Source organism: Amblyomma mixtum, chromosome 8, assembly GCF_055824585.1.
Source record: "Amblyomma mixtum isolate Tamu chromosome 8, ASM5582458v1, whole genome shotgun sequence".
NCBI classification, from domain to species: domain Eukaryota; kingdom Metazoa; phylum Arthropoda; class Arachnida; order Ixodida; family Ixodidae; genus Amblyomma; species Amblyomma mixtum.
Window position 1 is genome coordinate 17,032,204 of NC_143019.1, and position 26,746 is coordinate 17,058,949.

Here is a 26,746-nt window from a genome sequence, read left to right on the forward strand (position 1 = left end):
TGTCCGTTCGTTCGCGCAATGCCGCAGGAAAGGGGTGTTATCATTTCTGTTCGTGACGCGAGAAGCGACCGGACTAATCTCGATTGATCACAGCTATGCCGAGCTGCATCTACGTGTTTCCAGATTACTCTAGATGAACTCGACCTGTTATCTCGAAGTTTCCTTGCCGGCTTTAAATTGAACGATGACGCGAGCAGCGGGCATTTTCGTAGCTCCACGACTGACGAGCACGTTTGTTGCTACGCTGCCGCCGCCGAGTGATTCAGTTCTTTTTGCGGGCGCAAGTCAGCCCAAATAAAGAGCTTCGTTTACAAGACTTTTTGGTGTCTTCCTGACCGCTGGACTGCAGACACTACAACGTGACAGTATACTCTCTGGCGTCGTAACTGCCGTTAACTCTCTGTATGATGGCGTTGACCCTGCAGGGCCAACTCTATGGCCGGAGCTCACGTTTTGCCTGTGTCATACACGGACATCCGGTTTCCATTGTGAAGGTCTCATAGACTGCGTGTCGTTCTGTTGTAGTAGTAGGAATGCTTGTGTCTTATTTCTTGTAGTCGCTGTCGAACGGCGTCAGTGGGGACCGTCTTTAGTTCCAGGTGACAGTTGAGGGCAGGAAGTCGTGTTCTGGTGTGACGCTTCGTTAGCCTATGAGCTGGGCAATGCTGACGTTCGTCATTCGGAGTGTTCCTCCATTCGAACAAGGCGCTGTAAAATTAAATGGTGGGAAACGGGAATTTTCCAAAGCTTTATAGCTTTTAAAGGGCGCGTTCTGCCAACCCCTCGCCTCGCGGTCACTATGGGTTGATCGGGATGTCGTTGTTCTTCAACTGACTTGTGAAAGATTGGAAGCTCCCACTGTTGAAGGGAGAGCCATTTTGATAACATAACTTGGCTGGGATGCCATGCGTCGCGAAGATTTGCGCACTTGCATTGATTACTGCAGCTGCGGCATATTCCGATCAAGCTTTCGAACCTCGAAATAAAAAAAGAGACCAAGAATCTCTCAGTAAGGTATTCATTGCCTTCATGGTGGTGGTTGTGGGGGGGGGGGGGGGGGGGGGGGGGGGCGTTCGGGGACAGGACGCTGCCCGAAATTCTCTGAGCGCTGCATTCCCCCTTCCCCGACCTCCTTTCGACCTTTTTCGCACGTGCTATTTGCATCGCATCGATGTATTAAAATGTAAAAACGAAAATAAGAAGAGTGTCGGTTTGTTGAAAAAATAGTTCGTGTTGCAATAGGAGGCCGAAGTTACAGCAGAAAATAGTCGCTCTTCTTCGCCATCTCACGATGTATAGCACTCCTATTATATGTATAGGCACAGTTCACCGAATGAAACATACCTTTTCACGACAGCCTGCTTTTTCATCCTTTGCACTGGCCTCAAATGATCATAGACTATCGCGAAAATAAAAAGTGCATTTTTTTTTAAGCACATATGTGTCCGGGCGCAGACTGGCATACATGGGGTAGAAGTTCTGAGTGCCACTCGTTCGCTTTTGCTGACTTTGTTGTAGAGCAGTAGAGCAGAGCACTTTGTTGTTGTAAATTATGTGAAAATATTGTAAATATCCGAAATTGTTTGTTCAAGTGTTTTTTGTGACAAAATAAATGTTCTTTACGAATCAAGTCCTCGGAGTCGTTTGTGCACTCGTATTATGTAGATATTACAGTGAAGGAAACAACTAACCCTCCGGCTTTATTACAGCAGAAATATTACTAAGATATTGTTTGGGTGCAGGCTGTCTTTCTTTCTATTTTTTTACCGGCGGCGTATAACAACCCCCGAAAAAATATTTCTGCCTATGCTACTGCACCAGGGCTACTTGAATAGACATTTCCATTATTTTAATAGCACCGCCTCGTAGTCAGGATAACACAACAAAAATCAAGGAGCAATTCGCATTCGATTTCATTAGAAATCAGCATAGATACCTACACAGTTAATAAAGTAAGGTTTGCAGACGTGGAGTTTAAAAACATCCTCTTCGCAGTCAAACCATGTTTCTGAAAACATTACTACATTATATGTAATACTGGCTTCGCTGAAGAAAATATCAAGATTTTACTCTCACTCCTGCTGATTAAAATGTATGCAGTTCAAGCAATTGAGAGAATGAGCAAATGCGCGGCCGTCACATTCCGTTGCGTGAAATAGGTTGCTTTGTACGCAGATAGTGTGAAAGAATGGGGACAGATTCATGTCTCGGTCAGGCATTATCAAGCGACCAATTCATGGAATACGCGTAAAGACGACTTCGCGCTGCTGTGCACCACTCATATTTGAAGCCTGTTATTCGCTTGTGTTGAAGCCTGTTCGTTCGCCTGTTAGATATGATGTTCCATTTAGAATGCTTTGTGCGAGTGATATCGACAGTGCTTCGACCTTTAGTGCTCTGTACATACGAAACAAGACCCAGAACAACTGCAGGCATGAACTGATAACATGCGCCATGTCAAAATCAACTTCAAACCTAGTGTACCTGTTATGAAAGGGCGATGCAGACCTATCATTTGCTCCCACCGCAAGGACTAATGCTGGTGCCACACTTACTTCGTTGTAGTCTGCTGTGCCATAGTACGGAAACTTCCATCATATTCTGTGGCATTTCTCGTGAGCTGGTGATACAGACACACGTTCAACGTGCGACTTTTTCTTTTAGATCTAACAACTCCCGTACACAAAGCGCAAGTACTTTCCATGTTCTGCGCCAATGTTTTTATTAGCCTTGGCTGACGCAAGAACCCTTTCAATGTATATTTTCAATATCTTGTTCCTGCTTAATTATCAGTACCTCAGAGTCATTTGATTTTTTTGCGTAAATTTCTTCGTTGAGGTACCAAACATACTTCCAGCCACAAGAACGTTTTCTCTTTTTTTTTTTGCCGCAGCCAACCCCCAAAGGAGTAAGGCGCAGGTGTTCATTTGTATACACAGGCGACTCCGAAGTACTGCCAAAGGCGCAGTTTTCTAGTCTTCTTGAGCAAGAAATCCCTCTTTTGGTTCTGACAAAACTGAATGACAATACAATTCGGCTTGCTTTTGGACGGGACGCGATGACAAGCCTCAATGTTTCCAGCAGCTATGGCCAGGCCGGCAAGCACACCAAGATCACAGACAACGCTAGTCACGTCCTCATTGGGCTTTTCAACCAAGCCTTCAATTCCAATATTTCTGTTTCTAAAGTACTGCTCAGCATGAAACAGCCAGCCTGACGTCACGCGGCGAAGCTACCAATAGCGCGCGTCGAACCGCGGAGAAGCGTGACTGTTCCGAAAACGAGCGGTCTCGTTGATATGCCCCCCGGCTGTATCCGCAACGTTCTAAAAAGAACTGTACAAGCAACGAAAAGGTCGCTTGACAACTTCCCTGCGCGTAGAATTCGTAGTCGTCCCTACGACGCTCATTATGCTTCTTCATATAGACGTCACTCGTTGTGCACCGCTCGAGCCCTCTTTTCTTTCTCATCCGTTTCGAACGCTACAAGAACAGCCTATGACGTCATAAGTTGCGCTAACACTATCTTCAATAAACGCACTGACGCACCACCCAGAATGAAAGCGCAGCACGGCGCAGGAGCGACGCGTCTGACTTCACCTCCACATTAATTTATATCTCAACGCATAACGGACCATGCGCCTGTCGTCTTCTGCACTGATTTGCCGAAGATCTTAAACAGCGAGGAACAAAAACTCTCGAAAGAGGTGGTGTTCAAGTCAAATCTGATAGTTTATTCTTATCTGTCACATTAGCGTCTGAGAAGAAAAAGATGGTACCGCAAGCATCTTGATTAGGCAGCATTACTCTTCGTCTTTCATGGCACCGGACCGACAGAGCTTTAAGGTGAATACACAATCGTAATAAAAAGAGACCCGAATGCGCGCAGAATGGCATGATGAACGCGCAAGCAGAAAGAAAATTCACAGTGAATCAATGCTATTCATGTAGCAGAGCGTGCGTTAGCCCCTGCCTGGACGGAGCAAGCGGTAGGCATGATCCAGTCCACCAATCAATGTGTGTCACGCCGTACCCCGTCGCCACTCCCCCTCCCCCGGACTCTGACTGGTGACCGTAGTTTCCCTTTCAGCACCCGCCTCCTACCTACCCTTCCTCCCTGTCCCCTCTCCGTCACTCACTCACCCTGAAAGTGGTTATGAATTTTCCTCTCCCCACTTTGCCTCCTCTCCACCCAAGCTTCACACGCCAAAGCCGGAGACATTTTGCAATAATGGGCGTTCTAATGATAACGCAATAACAAGTAATGTGGAACCTTTGTCAAAATTAAAGAGCTTAAGGGGTTATTTTCACATTACGAGCCAAGCAGCCGCGTAATATGATAAGAAGGTTCTGATTTGTCATTTTTAATATTCCTGACATTGATGCGACAGCATTAAAAGCCCCATGGGACCAGAACGCTTCGTCAGTCATAAAATTCGCCCAATGGCTGTAGGGAAGCGACGTCACCAAACTGTAAGTGACGTTGCTTCCGGTAAAATAACCAAGAGTTGATAATGTTATCGCATTTCCGACACAATAATGAACTTAGGTGCCCATACGATTATTTTTTCCGTTTGTTTTCTTTGCTTAAGGTTATTTCAGATATGCTACACCGTATAACAAATTGTAAGTCACCACGTATTATCTGTAATTTTGTGCGTTGGATTCAAGAAATCAAAGTTAGCGAGCAGGTAAGCCTTTAAAATTGAATGAACTGTAATACGGGCGTTCATTACCAGCACCTCGTGGACACTTCGCTCGCGTTGCTTTCAGGTAAGTCTTTCGGCCGCACTCTACTAAGATGCCTCCTACCACGTTTCTACCCCTCGCACGCCATATACAACTGAGTTATTTTTTTTTTAATTCCTTCAACTTCCTTTGTAAAGCACGCTCAAGGCAAATATGAGACAAAACACTCAAAGACGTGATTACGTAGAGTCACAGACCCCAAAGCACAACAAGACTGAATGACAGGCCCGTTAGTGAACAGGTTTGAAAAGAAAGAACCAGCACAAAACGACCCAACACAAAAGAGAATAAGGGCAGAGGATAATGGCTGGCACCTTTCTGTGCTGTGTTGAGTCCTTTTGCGCTGGCTCTCCCTTTCCAAACCAAAGTGAAACGTGCAACGTCAGGTCCTTAACCAAAGTGCAACGTTCGTTCAACATCAGTTCCTTAAAGGCACCGAACAAATTGATCACAGCACTTCCAAAGGCTGGAACGTGGAATGCTTGGCCGCTTCTTGAGTAAACAAGGGCAATGTGCGGCCTGGAGTTGCTTCTTTTGCAGCACGTGAGGCCTCGCAATCCATGGCGTCCTGTGAGGCGTGGGCGGCGAAGTAAAGGGTCACTAGCACGGGCACCAGCGGCAGAGGAAACCCTGCGGCATGAGGGAGGAAATGAAGAACGACTTTGGAGAGAGAAAGGACGAGGAGTTCAACAAGTACTGCACGCATCAAGACGAACGAATGGTTTCCACCAGTGTACAAGACACCACAAACTCTCCATTTCTCTGGGCTGTGGAACTGCACCAAGACTGAAGTCTGCGGGCCAAAGCGCTTTATCATCATCATCATCACCCTGACTACGCTCACTGCAGGGCCAAGGCCTCTACCATGTCTCTCCAATTAACCCTGTCATTTGCCAGCTGCGTCCACTGTATCCCCGCAAACTTCTTAATCTCATCCGCCCCCACCTAACTTTCTACCGTCCCCTGCTACGTTTGCCTTCTCTTGGAATCGCCTCCGTTACCCTTAAGGACCAGCTTAGATATTAGGGCCCCTCATAAAGTAAGCGTCTACAAGTGATGAGGTATTTTTCTTGTTCACTATGGTAGGGACTTGGGCTAGTCTTGTGTTGGTCCTCCCGCGCTGCTTAATCCTTGCTGTACTCGCCTTTCCTGGTCGCGTGTTTGTTGCTTTGTGTCAAGAACAACACAGATTTGCCTAACTGCCCAATTAGCTGCTTTCAAAAATGGTTCGATCTGATCAACGTAAGGGTAGTATTGCATAGTCTGCTCGTGGACGGAGAAAATACTGTCCGAGTAAAGATCACACGTACCATCCGTTTAATTTTCAAATACAAACGCCGCAGGACCTTTCATTTCAAAGGACACATTACAAAGAGCTATTTTCTTTCAGTTCAGGTCAATGCAGGTAGGAAATACCACGAGCAACTTCTGATCATACACAGTCGACTGCAAATGCAAGCGATCGGTGCATGGAGTTGCATTAGTGATGCCCTGCAGAAGACCTGGGCTCAGTTTCGTTTCCATTCTAAGACAAGCACGGAACTTTCCTCATATGTGTAGTATAGGCTACAGAGGATCTTCGCTTCAAGTTAATTGTATTTATCTGCCATAAAAGCGCAGATACGTTTTCTGGCTTTTGACAGCTTTTCAGAGACCAGGAATTAAGAACAAAAAACTAGCAGTAGTTTAATTATGTTTCACCAAATGATAGAGCGATAGCATTTCTTTCTTCTACTGTGATTTGGCTGTTTCTTTCGTCTTGGTTTGAATGGTTGCTTGCGGCTGCTATGTGGGTATTTTCATTCAGATTATGTCAAATTTAGAGACCACCATTGTATCGAGTACATTCAAATTTTGCCTGGACATCGATTTTGGTCCAAATAGACGAAGGTCCAATTTCGGGGGTGGGTGAGTCAAATTTGAGGGGTGGGAAGAGCAACATTTTGGAAACGATTCGGATCTAATTTTGAGACACCACCGCACTGGCCATAGTCAAAGTACGCTTCGGCATCTGACTTAAGACTGTTGCTATGAAATCGAAGGTCACTCCAATGTCATATACGCACACCGGACTGAAACTCGAGTTTTTCACAGAGTAGAGGTTTTCCACTGCGCTAAAAAGCAAGCAATAATTAAAGAGGGGGGGGGGGGGGGGGGGGTTCATCTAGTAATACCGTTGCAGAAGTCTGCACATTGCGCCTTATTGCAAAACAAATTAGAGTGGAAACTTACCGAGAATGACCCTGTTGAGGAACATAGTGGTTATCTCCATGTCGGCTAGGTAGAACATGCAGGCGAACATGGAGAGCAGGTAGTGGGGCGATCCCAGGATGGCCTTGATGAACCGTCTTCGTCCAGGATTCATGTGCTTAGACTGCAAAGAGGAGCGAATAGCTTCTGTTCATCCCTAATCCTTGTGACTACTACCATTTTTTTTACGTACAAGTAGAAGCGCCCATTATCGCGGACCCAATCCGCGTCGGCCCTTCACGGCGAAACTTTCCTGTCCACACTGCAGCGCTGACCTCGATCCGGGTCAGCGCTTCAAAAGCGCACGCTGTATACATGGTGCGCTTTTTGTTTCGTGACGCTTTGCCCACTGCAAAAAGAGCACAGTGCGATTACTGCTCGTTTCCAAAGGGACAAAGCTGTATCGTGAACGTCCCTGTCAGTGCCGCACGCCTTGTAACCAAGCAAGAAGCGGAAAGGTCCAAGTACTGCCGACATAGTAAGCGTGGCAGCAAAGGCAGCGTGGCAGCAAAGGACTTAGCAGCAGCAGCGGGGCAGTTGCGGCATCTTGAGCTGCCCTAAACACATCGCTTGTCCGTGCAGGTGTATCATTCTACCCTGACCGATCCCGATCCCGATCTTATCATCTGTCTACAGCCCATTTCCTCCCGACGCCCCAACAAGTGTGATCTGCGTTTCGTCTGCCTGAGGACCTGCTGCGGCTGCGTGGTTTTCCACCTACTGCGGCTGCGTCGGCCACTGTTCGCCACCAGGAGGAAGTACAAAAAAGGACGACTGATCGGCACCCGGGTTCACTTAGCAGCAGCAGCGGGGCAGTTGCGGCATCTTGAGCTGCCCTAAACACATCGCTTGTCCGTGCAGGTGTATCATTCTACCCTGACCGATCCCGATCCCGATCTTATCATCTGTCTACAGCCCATTTCCTCCCGACGCCCCAACAAGTGTGATCTGCGTTTCGTCTGCCTGAGGACCTGCTGCGGCTGCGTGGTTTTCCACCTACTGCGGCTGCGTCGGCCACTGTTCGCCACCAGGAGGAAGTACAAAAAAGGACGACTGATCGGCACCCGGCTTCACTTAGCAGCAGCAGCGGGGCAGTTGCGGCATCTTGAGCTGCCCTAAACACATCGCTTGTCCGTGCAGGTTGGTCTGTTTTCTTCCTTCACAATTTCGTCAAATTTCGAGTCGCAACTGCTGGTGTACCCGCTGCTGAATAGCATCTCTCGTCTGTGGTCTTGTCTTCATTGCAGTTTCTGTGGCGATAGCCTTGCATTCTGTAATGCCTACAAACGCGGAACTAGCCAAGAAGCTAGAATTCCTTGAGGAATCGTTCGAGAAAAAGCTAGCATCGTTGATTGATGACATCCAGTCGAAAATTCAGATTAAATTTCAAAACTTCGGTCTCGACGAATGCTCCTCCTTGAAAGAGAGCGTGCAGTTTTTGAGTGACAAATTTGATGAAATGATTGTGAAACAGGAACAGCTCATGGCGTCCAACAAAGAGCTCACGGCATCCAACGAAGATCTGAAAGCCCAAAATGCTCTGTTGGAGAAAAGAGTTGGAGATTTGGAACAGTACTCCAGGCTGAACAATATTGAAATAAAAGGCGTCCCTTCAACGAAGGGTGAGGACTGCTACGCCATTTTGGAGCAAATGGGTGATGCCATCGGCTGTCCTGTTTCTAGTTCTGACCTCGATACCATCCACCGCGTGTCCTCTAAATCCGATGACAAAGCCATCATCGCTCGCTTCTTATGTCGCGATAAGAAAACTGACTTCATCAAGAAAGCACGCAAGGCGCGCCTACAGACTACCCAGATTGGTTTTCCCCCAGCCAAAGCATCACCTGTTTATGTGAATGACCATTTAACCCTTGAAAAGAAGAAGCTGTTTTCTAAAGCACGCGCCCTAAAGAAAGAACATGGTTGGCAGTTTTTGTGGACTGACCACTGCACAATCAGGGCAAGGCAAACTGTCGACAGCACGGTTTATCGCATATCTTCGGAGTCTGACCTAAGCATCTTCACCTAAGTTTCTTTTTTTCTTGACGCCCTTCTTCTATCTACCCATTTTTCCCGGTCACAATGCTCTCTCCTCCTGAGCTGAAAAGTTTACTAGATAAAAATCAACTTTCGCTGATTCATTTCAATGCGCGGAGCCTCCGCAAAAATAAAGATGGCATTAGTAACTTTATTGCTTCGCTGCATCACTCGTTTTCTTTCATTTGCATATCTGAAACTTGGCTTGCAGTTGATGACTCCAATTTATACGGTTTTCATTCTTATCAAGCTGAATATTGTCATCGCCCTAATAACAGTCATGGTGGCTCTGCCATTTTCATTTCACCTCGTGTCACATATACTCGTAGGCATGACTTACTAATTAATGCTGCCTACTGCGAAGCTGTCTTGATTGAAACTGATTCATCATTTCCTGGTAATCATAACAATAAACTAGTCATAGGCTGCATTTATCGATCTCCTTCATCTTCTGAGTCCGATTTTCTTGATTCACTTGATGCAATCCTTCGTAAGCTATCCAGCGAAAATAAACAAGTATTAATTATGGGAGACATAAATATCAATCTTCTCGACACCAGCTCCTCAACATATAAAGCTTATACGGATTGTTTTTCTGGTTACGGTTTTGAATGCCTAATTGAGTCCCCTACAAGAATTGCCTCTCATGGCACTCATTCGCTCATCGACCATGCACTTTCAAATTTATCGCTTCCCCTCATTTCGGGAGTAGTAAACGTCGAAATTACTGACCATTTTCCTATTTTCGTATCCATTAACTCCACAGCATCCTGCCCCAACCGTTCGTACTTTACGTCGGTATTTAATGACACAACTTTTATTGAATCGCTATCTGCTACCGATTGGTCAGTTGTTTACAATCTTCGCGACCCTGTGCTGGCACTTGAGTACTTTTGCACGTCTTTCCTTCAGGCCGTTTCCTCTAGCACTTCTACTGTCAAATGTAAAAAGAAACACAAATTCACATTTAACCCTTGGATGACTAGTGCACTTCTGGAAAGCATTCGCAAAAAAGATAATCTGTATAAAAAAACTAAAAAACAGCCGTTTAACCTTGCGCTTGCAGCCCGCTATAGAAAATACCGCAACATTTTGAACTCTCTATTAAGCCTTGCAAAAAAACGTTATTATGAGCGAGCGTTCAACTTAAACAAAAATGATTCCAAGAAACAGTGGAAACTATTCAACGAATTTTTAAACAGGCGTTCTCTGAATGCCCCTATATCTAAAATTACTTTCAATGGCATATCATACAACCAACCTAAAGATATTGCGAATGCTTTCTGCAATCACTTTTTATCATCCTACAATCACCCACACCCAACTTCAGAGATAAGCATGCTCCGTACACCGCATTCATTCTATCTCTTTCCAGTTACCCCTGAGGAAGTACACCGAACTATTTCTGAACTAAAAAATACGAGCCCTGGCTTGGACAGCATTTGTGTGCGCCATTTGAAATTAGCAGCCCCTCTTCTATCTAATGTAATCAGCTATATAATCAACCTGGTCTTCAAGACTGGAATTTTTCCTGATATTCTCAAAAAAGCTAAAATCATTCCAGTGTTTAAAAAAGGTGACAAAGAGCTTGTAAATAATTATCGACCCATCTCCATACTCTCATCGCTTAGTAAAGTTATTGAAAAGTTGTTTACCCTAAGAATAAATAATTACTTAAGTAAGTTTAACTTACTAAAAAATTGTCAATTCGGTTTTCGGTCGGGAAGTTCTACCAATCTTGCATTGCTTTGCCTAACTGACTATATTAAACAATCACTGGACAGTGGTAAACTTGTTGGCTCAGTATTTTTAGATTTCACTAAAGCTTTCGATACGATTAATCACAATATTTTATTTACCAAACTTGAAGCTTATGGCATAACTGGTCCCGCCCTAGCCTTTTTAAAAACTTATTTATTAGATAGACATAACGTGGTGTTCGTGGCTAATGCATTTTCTGATTTTAAGGTTACTAACATAGGTGTCCCTCAAGGATCGATTCTTGGCCCTTTGCTCTTTTTAATCTACATTAATGATCTTCCTGACGCTCTTACTAACACTCATTGTGTATTATACGCGGATGACACTACAATTTCTTCTTGTGATAAATGTATAATCTCGCTATCTGCCGAATTAAATGCCTCTTTGGTTAGCATTATGTCCTGGTGCCATGATAATCACCTAATTATAAACCCCGTTAAAACTAAGTTTATGCTTTTTAGAACAAAACAAAAAATCCCAGCACACTTGCCTTCATTATCGCTTGGTCATACTTCTATTTCCCCTTGCGACAACGTGACTTTCCTTGGTATTCAACTCGATTCTCAACTGAAATTTCATCATCATTTGGACCATGTGAAGAAAAAAACTGCATTTGGAATTCGTGCATTAATAAAGGCTCGTCATTTTTTCCCATCATCAGCACTCTTATCACTTTACTTTGCTTTTATTCACGCTCACATTAATTACGGCATTGTAGTATGGGGGAACACTTACAACTCTCATTTACACTCTATCCAGCACATTCAAAATCAGGCTATTCGTATCATTACCCGCAGTTCATACCTTGTTACTGCTATCCCTTTGCTTCGTCAATATAATATCTTATCCGTTAGAAATTTATTTGATTACAACCTAGCCATCATGTTTTTTAGATTAATGAACAATGCACTTTCTTTTGAATTTATCGCCAAATGTTTTTTGAAAAATTATAACCCTACGAGATTTGCGGCTCAAAAAAATTTTTTGCTTCCCCAAGTTTTTACTAATTATGGAAAACGTCATTCTCATTTCTCATGCATTTCCCTGTGGAATAATTTACCCCCGAGTTTAAAATCGCCTATGTCTTTGTCTATGTTTAAATCGTATTTAAAAAGTTTTCTTTTGCAGCAAAATGTGGAGTGAACTGCTTCTATTCCCTTTAGAAAATTCTTGTACTTAATTATTTGCTAGAAATTTCTACTTTGTTTTTTTGTTTCTTGACAACTGTATCCTTGTATTCTCAATTATTTCTTTATATGTCTTTTCACAACGCTGTATTTTGTTCAATATTATTTATAGTGGGTTGTTATTCTGGTTTTGCTTGTCTGTTTGTTTTTGCCCTGCTAATCTATTTCATTCTCATTATATAATTGTTACTTATTTAAAATACCATTGTTCTTACTGCTAATTGTACCTGTCTGTGATGCTGCTTGTTTTTTAATCAAGTTAGTATTAATCTACCGGGGGTCCCGTGACAGTCGCTTGACTTTGGGACCCTCGCCTGTATACTGAATTTATGTAACCGATTTGTACTCAATAAATTCTTATCTTATCTAAAAAAAAGCAGCGCCTCTTCCAGCAAGAGCAAGGGCGCGCGACTGGTGGCGGTTCGAGTTACTGCAATGTATGCGACACGACTGCTATACTGGGGCCCGAGTTTGTTACTCCAATAGCTACGACACACTGAGCAACGCGCTATATTGTTACGTGGCGGCTAGAACCAGCAGAGGTAATCTGCTAGGCAAAGGATCGACGGCTTGGGACAGTCGTCGTTGTTGCCTTGGCGGCATGGTACATACCCACGACGAGAGATAGGCCAGGGTTCAGTGAGGAGAGCCCAAAGAAGGCAAATTGGCGCCAAACTAATTGTTTAACTTTGATTGCCAAGCTAACGATTTACATTTGGGTAAGAATTCAGAGGAATTAAAGATGGAATTATGGGACAGTCGCACAGCACACAAGCGCGCACCTCAGCGTCGTCTTCGTTTCAAAAACACTTCGTCGTCCTCCCACCGTCCGTAGCAATATATGCTCCACCCTAGTAAAACCGAGGGGGTGTCCCTCATAGACTGAGTCGCTTTGGTACCCTTAAACCCCCTTAAACTATAAAAACCATAGGACTTTGTGACAGCTGGAGCTTAAAGGATGCTCAATACAAAAAAAAAGTTAGTGATTGGCTGGCGACTATGCACCAACCCGCCGATAATGATAAATACACAATAGGGAAGACGCTGACCGACGTCTTGAACGAATCACCCAAAATCACGAGCAGCCTCGCATGGAAACGACATCAAGGACGTCATCTCTTATTGGACGACACTACCTGCTTTAGATTATGAAGATGCGCATGGTTTCGATGGGGCATAATGGTCATCATTATCATGATTCCGATTCGTCCACTTCAAAACAAAGGCCTCTCCCATATACGTCTGTCCTGATCAAGCTGCGGCTACCCTATGGCTGCAGACTCCTTAATTTCGTCTCTGATGAGATCAAGAAGTTTGCGGGGATACGGTGGCTGCAGCTGGCAAAGAACAGGGTTAATTCGAGAGATATTGGAAAGGCCTTTGCCCTGCAGTGGGCGTAGTCAGGCTGATGATGAATGACGATGGCCTGATTCTTTGCCACTCTCGGTCCTGCGTCTCCGTTTCCTTGGGTCCACTCTGTTACCTTAACCTACCACCCCATTTTTGTTTCAGGTACCACATGCCCGCCAAAGTCCACTATAGATACAACACTATAGATGAGCAGACTTAAACTCCATATACACGTTCCTAGCATTCTTAGAAACCGCGACTTATTGCCCTATGTGGCCGATTTCCCTAATAAAATCGAATTAACGTCCGGCTCCCGCCTTCTTTTTTTGAATTCTCCCCGTACGGTGGGCGGAGTCGACAAACGCGCGAGGTGCCTTTCAGCCAGCTCCATGGAGGCTTTGCTTTCGCTTTATTTTGTTTTTTAGGTTGGCATGAATAAATAGTTTCATTCCCAGATAATATAGCCGCAAAATAATCCCGCAGAAATAAAAATACGCGCGGACTATTTGCTACTACGGACTACTACGTATTACTCCACCGATGGCAGAGCGGCAAGCCGCCTCGGGACAGGGTGAAAGGCACTCCACGCGTTGGTCGACTCCGCCCACCGTAGGGGGGAGAATTAAAAAAAAAAAAGGTGGGAGCCGGACGTTAATTCGATTTAATTAGGGAAATCGGCCACACAGGGCAATAAATCGCAGTTTCTAAGAAAGCTCGGAACGTGTAGATCAAGTTCCTGCGGCAAAAAGACAAGTTCAGATTCCTCTTCAGTGATCCTTTAACGACTACAGAAGATTCCACCCAGATACGATAATTCTTTGCACAACGGCGAGTTGCGTACTTCGAACCTCTTGCAGCAGTCCAGCGTCCTGATCTGCGCCAGCACCAGCTCGAGGGCGATGCCCAAGAAGCTGAGCGAGGCCCAGAAGGTGACGGCGGTGGTCATACCGTGCCACACCCAGACGGTGGTGAAAGCAACGGCGACGGCCAGCAACTTCCTGTGGGCCTTCCTCTCAACGCCAACAATGGGCAGGTAGATGTACCTGCGGACAAAACGATCGTGTTTGTGTTCTTCTTCAAGCTGTAGCAAAATAAGGTAAAAGAACACGAACTGAGAACTCTAGACTTTTGCTGCCTTTAACAGTAATAAATATTCCGTTATGCGAAACATTGTGACTCGAACAAGTTGTGACGCCATTCTCAAAACTGATAAGCTGAATGGTTGTGAGGTTATCTTCAGTATGACGTCAGTAGTCGTAATAAACAAAAAACAGCCAAACTGCGTCCACATCAGGACAAAGAGATCTACCACTGAACTCCAATTAACCCTGTCCTGTGCCAACTGCCTCCGCCTTATCCCCATAAACCTCTTGAACCCATCTGTCCGTCTGATTCTCTGCTACCGAGGGCTGCGTTTGCCTAGTCTTGGAAACCATTTCATTAGCTTAAGGAACCATTGGTTATCTTTCCTTCCCATTACATGCCCTGCCCATGCCCGTTTCGTCGTCGTATTGATTCCAGTTCGGATATCATAACTGACGTTGGTTTACTGACCCACACTTTTCTGAAACCAGTAGTAAGAGCACCCATACTTTTTAATCCACAGATGAAGGCCGTGGTCGAAGTATCTGGAAAATAGCATGAAACAGCGTTATTCCTGCGAAAATTCGTTCTGAACTGCAGTGAAAATTTCTTAAGAGCTAGAAGAAGCGAAAAAGACTATACTCAAAGACAAAGTTATGTTCTTGCAAACTGTGCGCAAAGAAATTTCTGACGGCGCTGGTACACAGTGGATAGGAAATAACAACGCCAACAACAAATGACATATCAGCAAATGTCGATGTATTTTGAACCCAAGGCAATGACGAATTGTTTCTTTTTGCAGTAGATTTTGTCTGAATTGCGTTGCGGTCTTCAAGAGTTTCAAAAACACAAACTCTGTTAAATCAGGCATCTGTTACATTACTATTTTGAACAAATGCTTTGGTTGCTTCAAAATCTACCCCACCTTAGATGTTCTGTACCAAACATTAGACTACGGAAATCAAGGTCAAATACTTCAGCCGAAGTAGCATTTCGTGCTCTTACGCATGAAAGTTGGCAACTCCTATAAGAGGATCGAGGAAAAATATTTTGCAAAGCTCACAGAGACACTTAATTTCATTATGCGTTGGCACTGCGATAATACTAGCAGATGATGTCGCCTTTACCAGAAGTGACGTCACTTCCTGTCTGCTGACGTCACTTCCCTCCAGCCAATGGGAATGCGCCGGTCTGGTGACGCTACTTCCCTCCAGCCAATCAGCGAATTTAGCTTCTGACGACACATTTTTTTCCCCGATAAGGTTCATAATGCTGTTGTAATAAAACAGCCGTTGGCAACAACAGTCGATGGTCCGCAGATCATGCCTGCAGGGCTGTTTATTAATCGCTTTCAATGAAATCAGCATTTTAATGTTTCATTCTACTTAAGAAGTCCGGTGCATCAAAAAATTACCTAAGACACTTTGAAAATTCAAAAGTGTGCTTGGCAAAAGCCTTGTGGTCAACCCACTGCATATACCATGTTGTACATGGCGCCCCAGTGGAATGGTCACAGTGTTCGCCGATATCCCTTTGAATTACCCAAAGGTGCTTGTAGTAAACGAGGGACTCTGGGCCGCTTCGGAGCCATGCGTCTAACTCACTCCACTGCGACGAGACGTCTGGCGAAGGAGCGGCGGTGCAGCTGCCACCGCCAACCCGCGCGCGCTCGTTCTACCGCTACTGTGTGACGTCGCGGTTGCTATGCACAGCTGCGCCCCCCAACGGGGCGCCGGTTGCTAAGGAGGGGAGAAGGTTGCGCCGCTGCGCGAAGGAGAGGCCACAGTTGGCACGATTCCAGTGCGCGGACGGACACCGCGAGTATGAGCCATTAAAGGCTTTAGCCTTAAAATCACCGCGTTCATAACGTCGTCTTGTGAGCGTTTTTTTTTTTTTTTACAATCGAGTCTACTACGACGGGCTACTTCCTTGTAGCAGTGGGAACAGTGCATATAGCGGTCAAGAATATGGGAGGAGTTTCACTGCAGACCTAAGCCAGATCCGACTATACAGTCACATCGTCACATCAAGGAAGGAATATACATGCTAGAACAAACCTCCAGAAATGTGAACAGAGGTGGCTCCTGAAGATGCATTTCGGAGGAGCCGGGAGCTGGTGTCCCTCGATCCTGGCAACGCCACCGGACAAGCCGTACTGGATGCGGTACTTCATGAAGAACAGCATGCTGAGCGCCATCCCGTAGCCCACGAGGCTCGTGAGGTCGAGTTTCGTGACCAGGTAAGGCACCTTCGTCAATGCGGAACTGTGTGGTATAAGATAACCAGCTGGATGAAAATGGTTGGTTGGTTTATGAGGGTTCAATGTCCCAAAGCGACTCCGGCAATGAGGGACGCCATAGTCAAGGGCCGCGGAAATTTCGACCACCTGGGATTCTTTAACGTGCACTGACATCGAACAGAACACGGGCCTCTAGAATTTCGCCGCCATCGAAATTCACCCACCACGGCCGGGTTCGAACCCTTGTCTTTCTGTTAGCGGCCGAGTGCCATAACCACTGAACGTCAGATCTAAACATTTAATGGAAATCACAGTTTGGTGGCACTTCAGTCGACGGCGTAAAGCGCTCTTTCAAGCGCTTTCCGTAGGTATTTCCAAACCAACAACGTATGCTCGTGATGCCATGTTTTTATTTTTTTTTCGCGTTTGTACTGATTGTGTCAGGAAATATCTAGTAGTACACGCACCAGCTGGTCCGACAATGTATTTTAATAAACTATTTGTCGGAGGCCCCCAGCGCCACTTATATGCTTCTAAAATGTGTTACTATAATGCGCTCATCAATAAAAATAAATGTTCGCAAAAGTACCATGCTATATATTCTCCTAAGTACAAAAACCCTTTCTTAAACTTTGCATTCTCACGATCGGAATTGATTCAGTTGTGATCCGCAAAACACGTTGAAAGGTGACAAGCCAACTACAGTTCAGAATATGAGTGTCTTCATGCCAAAAGAATTCTAGTCCTTCACGCTTCGAGCTTATTAAAGCTCCTTACTAGCGCTTTGAAAGCGATTTATGCTTGTGGTGTCTGCATTCAGCGGCGTTGTCAAGCTTACAGCACCCCACTTGTTGACGCAAGCTTTATCGATCGTTCGTTCCCATTTTCTTCATTCCGATAAAAAAAGAAACTGCGATGAGTGACAACTTGAACTAATCTAGAATGGCGCCGTTATATCACCTGTCACAGAAAAAATGAAGCATTACGCACACGGCGTATTGTATGACTGCTGCCTATATGGATTTAAAAGGCTGGGCTCAAGCACCACATACCTGCAGTTTCTTCATGATACGGTCGCCATCAGTTTATGTTTATGCTGAACATTGCTCCGCGCAGCAAGCAATTTACGCCTATACTTAAAGCCATAATAACATGAACATAATTTTTTCTTCCTTTGTTGGTGCGATCTAGCCATTGCTCAATTGCAACTGAAGACGGTGTATGCCCTGAACGGCGACCAAAAATATGTCCTCCTCTACCAACTATCGGAATTCTTGTCATACAGCAACCGCATTTTCTAGCGCGTCTGCCCTCGTCGCAAGAGAACTGTCTCATTCGTGATCCCAAAACTTGCATGAACCCTACAGAATTCGTGCAGAACTTACCTATAAAATGCTGTTGTAACTAAAAAACAGAGTTCCAAAATACTATACTAGGATACAACGTAAAAAAACAGCAGCTGTTAACAACGGGCCATGCACGGTCCGCAGCGTGCTGTATTACTCCGCTAGCTAATCACAACAGTAAATGAAATGAGCTTTCTACTGTTTGACTTTATCAAACAAGTCAGGTATCAATATTCTAGAGCTTATAACTTTTTTTTCCTTGCGATTAGCTTCTTGTTTAGGCGACAAGAGCAGCTTTAACAACGGACTACTTTTTTTTCGCGGAGTAATTCTGTGCGGCGGTCCTGAATGTGGGCAGAGCTTCAGTGCAGACTTAAGTTGTATCCGACCATATAAGACTTTGTGTTTGGCTAAAGGGAAATGGTTCTGTCGTCTTTCTTCTCTCCGACTTACCTGTAGAAGTAGTGGCACATCAGGTCCATGAGAAGGAAATGAGCCCCGGTCCGCAGAAGTCCAGCCACGCAGGCTATGAACTCCCGCAGCGTAAACGCTGGCTTCGGTTTCTCCGTCTGCGAATCGATACGCCAGAAGAGTGCATGCAGTGTATCCACCCTTTCCAGTAGCCATTGAACTTGATGGAACAGCACAGCTACATTAACCTCTTTTCAATTCTAAGAATAGTATAATGTAAATAACAAATATAAAAAGGCAAATGTAATCTACAACAGCATACTACAACATCATTTCAGAAATCATTTTTCCTACGAACAGCGCAAGACTGGAGAGAACTTCCCGCGCACATCACCTTGTCAACAGACCATCATCAATTCAAGACCGCCATTGAAAATATCCTGTAAGATCACCTGTGCTGCCGTACTCCACGCTCACCCCTCATGCAATATCCCGTAAAGGGGCCTTTAAGGTATCAATAAATAAATAAATAACCTCCTACAAAATTTTCATAGAAACTCGAGTACGCGAAAGATCGCTTTAGCGGACACTGAGGACAATTGTAAGTTGGACTCTATCGATAGGGTACCGCATTCCATTCGCAAAGGAGCTTTCATCAAAAATGAAGCTTTTCGCCGTAAGCAACCCGCCGTGGTGGCTCAGTGGTTAGGGTGCTCGTCTACTGAGCCGGAGCACCCGGGTTCAGGAGGCGAAACGCAAAAGGCGCCCGTGTGCTGTGCGATTTCAGTGCATGTTAAAGATCCCCAGGTGGTCGAAATTATTCCAAAGCCCTCCTCTACGTCACCTCTTTCTCTCCTCTTTCTTCTTTCACTCCCATCTTCCTCCCTTCCCTTACGGCGCGGTTCAGGTGTCCGCCGAGATATGTGAGACAGATAGTGCGCCATTTCCAATCTTTAACAAAACCAACCAGCCAAGCACTGTGAGCAAGGGTAGTCGAAATTTCATATAGACATGTGGGGTTGCTTGGCCATTAAACGTGAATGTCTGTGCTGTACCCATTATAAGCATACGCGTTCTTCGGGCACAAACGTGTTTAAAGAATAGTGTTCCCTAAGCCTGCCACCGGTCGGTGCGCGTTCCTTCAATGATTCCCCTGTGTGTCACACACCTTACCCTTTCTAAATAAACACCAAAAATAAAAACCACAAGAATACGACGGCGTTCCATTTAGAAGGACAAGCAGCTGTCAGTGCGTTTGCTTAGCATCATAAAGGAAGGAAACATGCTATGCAGTACTATCAGCAACGACTGAAACGTGAACAAGAAAAGTGAAGTTTCAGCACAATAACACCAACATATTAGCTCCTCGATTGGAAATACAAGCGAGGTTGAATAACACTCCTGAAGAAGAGTCTTCGCGCCTTTGAAATTAAAATAGTAAGAGCAAGTAATGAGCTTCCCCTGGCTACGAGCTGCGTATTTTGCAGTCCGCTATTCATTTTCCCTGTTCGCGTTTCATTTCTTGCAGTATATCCAGCCTCCATCAACCAATATCTGCTCATGTCGTTCCTTTGGGGCGCACTCTAAATTCGGCTCTCGCCACGTGCTTCCCACGCATAGGCTTCAGTCTTCTTCTTCTTCACCATATGAAGAAGAAGAAGACTGAAGCCTAGGCGTGGGAAGCACGACGTGCGGCTCTTCGTCTTCTTACGCGACATGCAAGGGTGGCGCCCTTTGATGCCACATGGGCAACTTTTGAAACAACATTATCAACTTCATTTCCGGTAACAAGGTATCGAGACTGTCACGTGACGCCCTCTTCCAATTCCTCCTCCCTTTCATGGTTAAAATAATTATTCAGCCATGTGCGTTGGCGGATTTACCAGACTATAAAACAGTTTCTAAAATTTATCCAACGACGTTTCCTTGCAGGATAAATGTTAAAAACGGTTTTATAGCCTGGATAATTCTTTTAACGACGTTTATACTTGCAAGACCGCTGCGGTGGCTCAGTGGTTACGGCGCTTGTCTGCTGACCCGAAAGATGCGGGTTCGATCCCAGGTGTGGCGGTTGAATTTCGATGGAGGCGAAATTCTAGAGGCCCGTGTACTGTGCGATGTCAGTGCACGTTAAAGAACCCCAGGTGGGCGAAATTTACGGAGCCATCCACTACGGCGTCCCTCATAACCTGAATCGCTTTGGGACCTTAAACTCCCCATAAACCCGTTTCGATCAGTTAGCCTGAGTCGCTTTGGGACGATCAGTTATCGCGCAGCTGTGCAAGAAGATAAAACGTCGCACCGAGGAGAGGAAGTCCTCGTAAGTCTGCACCGGACCCAGGAACAGAGGAGGCAAGTAGACCGTGTAAGAGAGCGTCTTCCAGTAGCTGGGCAAGCGTCGCAGCCTTCTCCGGTTGGCGGCCATCTTGTCATCGCTACAAGAGTTGCAGTCCATGCAGAAACTGAGACAGCGCAGCACCGTCCAGTAGAAGGCGACCACGGTGACGAAGTACGAGTTGTGGCCGTTCCTTTTCAACACTATCTGTGAACAGCCGCAAAGGCAGGCATAGTGATCTCGGAAAAAATGCACTCAGTGATGCGCTCATCATCGTCAGCCTGACTAAGCCCACTGCAGCACAAAGGCCTCTACCATTTCTCACAAATTAACACTGTCCTGCGCCAGCTGCGGCTACCCTATCCCCGCAAGCACTAGGTGGAGGTCCCTAGTATGGGACCCCAATGGCGGTGGCCGCGGCCCGAGCGCGTCCGACAAAGGCTTGTTGGACCAGTAAGTCGTGGCAGCCGAGCAGGGTCGCCTCCCAGTCCTCCCGGGTTGGGTTGGGGATGGGGGGAATGGCCGGGTTGGAGGGGCAGGCCCTCACCATGTGATAGGTGTCCGAAGGCACTGCCGCTAAAGGAGGGGTCAAAATGTTTTTGTGTTGCCGGGCACAGCAAAGTATTGGTGAGAAGGCGGAGAAGGAGCCGCTCGTCCGCCTTCTTCTGGCCTTTACATGGGCGAGGGTAAGGGCGATGACTATTTTGATAGTAGGTTGTAACATCTTCGAAGGTATAGACCGGATTAAAATTGCGTTCCTGATCGGGTGGGGAGGAGAAAACAGCCCGGTGAGAGGGACCTCCACCTAGTGCTTGTAAGGATCGGACTCTTACGGGCTGATCCAAACATACCTCCTGTCCCTGTTTTTCACCACCACCCTATCCACGCAAACTTCATCTCATCCGCCCACCTAACTTTCTGCCGCCCCCTGCTAAGCTCCCCTTGGAATCCAGTAAGTTACCCTTAAGAAGCATCGATTATGGCCGAGAGTTAACTGCTTTGTTCATATATAGGAGGTGCTGGCCAAGTACTACTACACCAGGATAACCAATTCCTGTTCTGGTGAGGGAGTGCGTTGTCGGTTCTGGGCACCGAGATCAGGCCTCTCACCCCTGGCCTGGTTATGCAATTCCATCGACACGCGGAGTTTTTTTTTTTTTAACCCGGTGGAGAATTGCGTGCCACCGTGTTTCGAACCACGGTCCTCTTGCACGCGAGGCGGATGCTCTACCTCTACGCCATCGCTGCTGCTATTGCTACAAGTGATGCGGTACGGCAATTATTGATTGATTGATTGATTGATTGATTGATTGATTGATTGATTGATTGATTGATTGATTGATTGATTGATTGATTGATTGATTGATTGATTGATTGATTGGTTGGTTGGTTGGTTGATTGATTGGTTGATTGATTGATTTTACGAACTTAGAGCAAGATCGAGCCCAGTACCGACACGAGCAAGAAGTTGTACGCTGTGACCGTCCACTTCAATGATTGTTGCATGAACTACTTCATCCGAAGGCCACCTAATGAAGGTACTTTCGATCCGTTCATGAGAAGGTGAAAAGTGCAGTCATTTAAAGTTTGTCCAATGTCTTGCAGACGATAAAAGTGACAGCAAGAGGAGGCATCCTATTTCACATCTGGCCTGTCTAAAACGAAGCGTACGCAACCTTTACATTTGAATCAACTACATAACCGGTACTACACGGGTCTCGTGTGACTTCCTCCTGAAGCGTCTTGAACTACGGTACCTTGCCTTACAGTTGCAGCACTTACGGAAGTGACTGTCGCGTGTACTCGTACACAGCTATGTTGCCTACAACGCATTGTTATATTGTAGGCACTATGTTGCTGTTGAACGACTCCTTGCGAAGATTATCTGTCCATTTAGGAGGCAAAAACCGACACCTCCTTAGTACGCTGGAAGGCACTCAAATACACCCCAGAGGAAATGGCTCTCTAGTGTACTCACTATGAAGAAGTCGTGCCCGAACAGGTCGAAGTGCGACACCATGAGGAAGGCGGCCACGTAAGTGAGCACGGGCAGTCTCAACCAGGCCAGTGCGAAGAAGACGGCGTGCTCGAAGAGGAAAAAGGCCGCACTCGGCAAGCCCAACACCAGGGACACGAATAGTAAAGAGTAGGCGGCGTGGTAGTGAGGTACCAGCTGCAAGTTAATAGCAAATATTTCAGTAAGTACTGCGCATTCAAGACGCCCGTTCCTATGCGTTCTTGATCTTTAGTCACATATCGTGATTTCTGTGGCGTCCAAGTAAATTAAACATCCCCATGCTGGTTTCTGCATCCTCATCCATTCTTCACGGTGTGAACTTTGTTAGCCCATTTGTCGGATATGCACTTCGTCATTTCATGTTATATCATTATGTTACATCACGTTAGTAAGCATTTCATGCCTGCAATTTATCTTCTCCTATTTTTCTTTTATTTTACCTTTTCTGCGCCGCCCTCCTTCTGTCTTTATCACCCAAATTCCCTTCCCCACGCAGATTAGCATGCCAGCGACTTTTAAACGTCGGCTAAATTGTACGCTTTTTCATTAAAGGGTTTCTCTCCGTCTCTCCACACACGAGGGGCTGTAGAGAACGCCAAAGAGTACATTTTTAATAAAAGACGATGAAACAGACGCAGCACATGAAAATGAGCCTGGGAACAAGCTAAACTTTAATATTAAAGTCGCTTACCTTGTGTCCAATTACAGAGAACGGGCAGGCCATCAGGGGAACCATGCCAGACAAATGAATTGCGCTCGCAGCTGTGTTATGCCAATGATCAGCGCTAGCTATTTGCGCTTCGTGCTTCCATATTTGCTTCCACATTGTATTGCGGCTTTATTTTCAGAATTCGTAATGCACTGTGACGGTTCCACCACCACCCTCGGCTTGACCCTTGACTTTTCCGCATCCTCACCTTTCGACTGCGAGCCGCGTCGTGAGGAGGATTCTACTGTGTAAGGATACATGTCGACATGTACTAGTAGGCATGCTGCCGACATCAGCGCCACCATGTCTTCGTGAAGTAGGGGGTGATGGAGGCCCGCTTGCATTGGCGAAATAGTGGCCGCCATCTTGAAAATTGTGTATCCCGGTTACAACAAGAGCGTTTTTCTAATCCGCTGAACGCCACTTGCTCTGAGCTGCACTGCGCAATCTCCGCCCCATCACCCCGTAAGCCATCCAATGGGAGCGTTTCAGTTTCATGACGCTATGAGTGATACTGCATTGTACGCCGCGAACGATACCAAACGTTGTCCATGGACGGAAAAAATGGGAGGGCACACTTAAGCTCCGCCTTAAGGGTATGAAGCGATAGCGTAGTTGGTTAGTTCCCATGTATGCAGAAGGTCATTCTCTACTTTACATTACTCATAGATTTCTGCGAGTCCTGATACCACTCCTGGCGCAGTGGCGCCGCGGTTAAAAGATGCGCCACTGTCCTGCGATGGTAGGTGCTGCCAGCGGTGGGCCTTGTGCGACCCAGATTGCTCTTCCCGAGCGACCAACCATTAATTTAAATGGCACATGCCACGGTTGGCAGCTTGCTCACTATCTCGTGGGAAGGTTTTGATGACGCCACAAGGTCACGTGACCTAGGTCCCCTCCCGCCTGTGGAGACCGCCTGCCCGAGTCCAGCTCGTGATTTTTTCTCACAGCGTCGACGCCGACAACACCGACACCGGATTTTCTGAATAACGGGACCTATAACGCTCTCGCGTTTAAGTCTGACGACAGCGGTTGAGGGCAAACGAGGAGTGCAACGGAGCCCAGGCCTCACCGACGGCACGGCGTGACCGAGTAGCCGGCCGACGACGGCGTGCAGAAGCAGCCAGGGCCAGGCCTTCACCATGAACAGCCGTCCTTCTCTCCACTCCTGGTCCGAAAGGTCCTGTGGTCGGGCAGTAGACGTGATATGCAGTACGGTTCGCAATCAACCATGCTCAAGCAAGTCAGTCTCACTCATGTCTTCGAGCATATCACACTGTGTTGTGTTGTTGTTGTGTTGTTGTGACTGAGAGAAGGATGAAAAGGAAATTGCACGGGCCTGCCTACTGGCTCCAGCCGAGCATCCACCGCTGCCACGTGCAGATAGAGGAGAGTTAAAAGATCAGAGGAAAGAGAAAAGGGAAAGAAAAGACGCGCGTCGCAGCAACAACCGCGTCCGCCGAAGCGGACGCTGGCTTAAAAAAAAACAACAGATAAGCGGCCGTAGCCGCGCTTCGTCACCAAACTGGAGGCGACATTTTATCTTGGTTCCTAAATGGTGAGCGTGAGGAAGCAGCGCAACCCGCCTTTTTCTAGGGTGGCTCGATGTACCACGGCGGCGCTGGCATCGAGACACCCTACCTTTTTCACAAGATTGCGCCCTCTGGGGAGTGGCGAAAATTCGTCTGCTACTGGCTGAAAACAAACGCTCGTGAGAGACGCAGGCGCTACAACGTTACTAAACGTTGGTGCGCAGTGCACTTTTGAAAGGAGGGGTATATAAGGCGCGCTTGCCCATTGTAGGCTACGGCAGTTTATCTGTTTTTTCAGCCAGCGTCCGCTTCGGCGGACGCGGTTGTTGCGACGCGCGTCTTTCCTTTTCTTTTCTTTCTTTCCTCTTACCCTTGAACTCTCCTCTATCTGCTCGTGGCAGCGGTGGTGGCTCGGCTTGAGCCAGTCGGCAGGCCCGTGCACTTTCCTTTTCATCCTTCTCTCAGTTACAACCAACCAACCTAGAACAGGCGCAGACACTCGCCATGGAAGGAGAACACGAAGCAACAGACAGTGCGCCAGGAAACTCATATCTCGGTGAACACCCGAACCGCGCCGTAAGGGAAGGAAAATGAAAAGAAAATTGGTTTTAAGAAAAGCAAACGACGCCTGTCTCTCTCATATCTCGGTGAAATGAAATGAAATGAAAATTGGTTTTAAGGAAAGCAAATACCTGTCTCTCATATCTTGGTGTACACCCGTAAGGAATGCACACCACAGTACATGTCTCTGAAGCAACCTTCTAAGACAGCACCGTATTCACTGCACGCGCGGCTCCTCCTCCGCCTCACCGCAGCTTTTCGCTTCGAGATATCCAGGCTTAACCTTCGGAACATAAACACGTGAGTGCAGTGGGGTCGTGCGGGGACCCTGGGGCGTGCCCCTAATTCCTCTTCAAATAAAGTTTTCCTCTCTCTCTCTCTCTTAGCTAAACCACAGGCAATTTTTTTCAGCTTTTTTTTTACGTACTACACTAAGCCCCCCGTGCGTTAAGGATAGGGTTTGGTTGGTTTGGTTTATGGGGTTTAACGTCCCAAAGCGACTAAGGCTATGAGAGACGCCGTAGTGGAGGGCTCCGGAAATTTCGACCACCTGGGGTTCTTTAACGTGCACTGACATCGCACAGTACACGGGCCTCTAGAATTTCTCCTCCAAAGAAATTCCAGCCGCCGCGGCCGGGATCGAACCCGCGTCTTTCGGGTCAGCAGCCGAGCACCATAACCGCTGAGCCACCGCGGCGGCGTGCGTTAAGGATAGCTGGGGGGTGATTATGCATCGGTCGCCGTAATGTATCTTTGTTTTTGTAGAGGGACGGATGTTCCTTTTTTGATCGAGGGTCCAATAAGCTTCTCTTAATTCTGTTATTTCACCTTGGTGGGGAAGTTTTCTTGCAACTTCGTAGGGTGTGAAGGGCACGGTTGCAATACATTGTAGTGCGTTAAGGATAGCTGGGCGGTGATTATGCATTACAATGTATTACAACCGTGCCCTTCACACCCTACGAAGTTGCAAGAAAACTTCCCCACCAAGGTGAAATAACAGAATTAAGAGAAGCTTATTGGACCCTCGATCAAAAAAGGGACATCCGTCCCTCTACAAAAACAAAGATACATTACGGCGACCGATGTCGCCTGGTGCACGCACACTCACTGGGAACGCAAGTGCTCAAAAACACAAAGCGTCCAAAAAAATTACGAGGAACTTTAGCGGCTAAAGTAGTGA

At 46.4% G+C, this 26,746-nt stretch overlaps 1 protein-coding gene across 1 annotated transcript in view; it reads right to left on the minus strand.

The window, feature by feature from the left end:
• Positions 1 to 5,168: 5,168 nt before the first annotated feature.
• Positions 5,169 to 26,746, minus strand: part of LOC149331507 (protein-cysteine N-palmitoyltransferase HHAT-like) — a 43,176-nt gene continuing 21,598 nt past the window's right edge. The window contains exons 4-12 of the mRNA XM_089555507.1: positions 24,546 to 24,656; positions 22,726 to 22,920; positions 20,715 to 20,954; positions 18,455 to 18,570; positions 16,474 to 16,680; positions 14,926 to 14,961; positions 14,175 to 14,376; positions 6,981 to 7,122; positions 5,169 to 5,378 (exon numbers count right to left, since the gene is read on the minus strand). Of these exons, the coding sequence (XP_089411633.1) occupies positions 5,197 to 5,378; positions 6,981 to 7,122; positions 14,175 to 14,376; positions 14,926 to 14,961; positions 16,474 to 16,680; positions 18,455 to 18,570; positions 20,715 to 20,954; positions 22,726 to 22,920; positions 24,546 to 24,656 (1,431 nt within the window). The 3' untranslated portion in view covers positions 5,169 to 5,196. The remainder of the gene's footprint in view (positions 5,379 to 6,980; positions 7,123 to 14,174; positions 14,377 to 14,925; positions 14,962 to 16,473; positions 16,681 to 18,454; positions 18,571 to 20,714; positions 20,955 to 22,725; positions 22,921 to 24,545; positions 24,657 to 26,746) is intronic.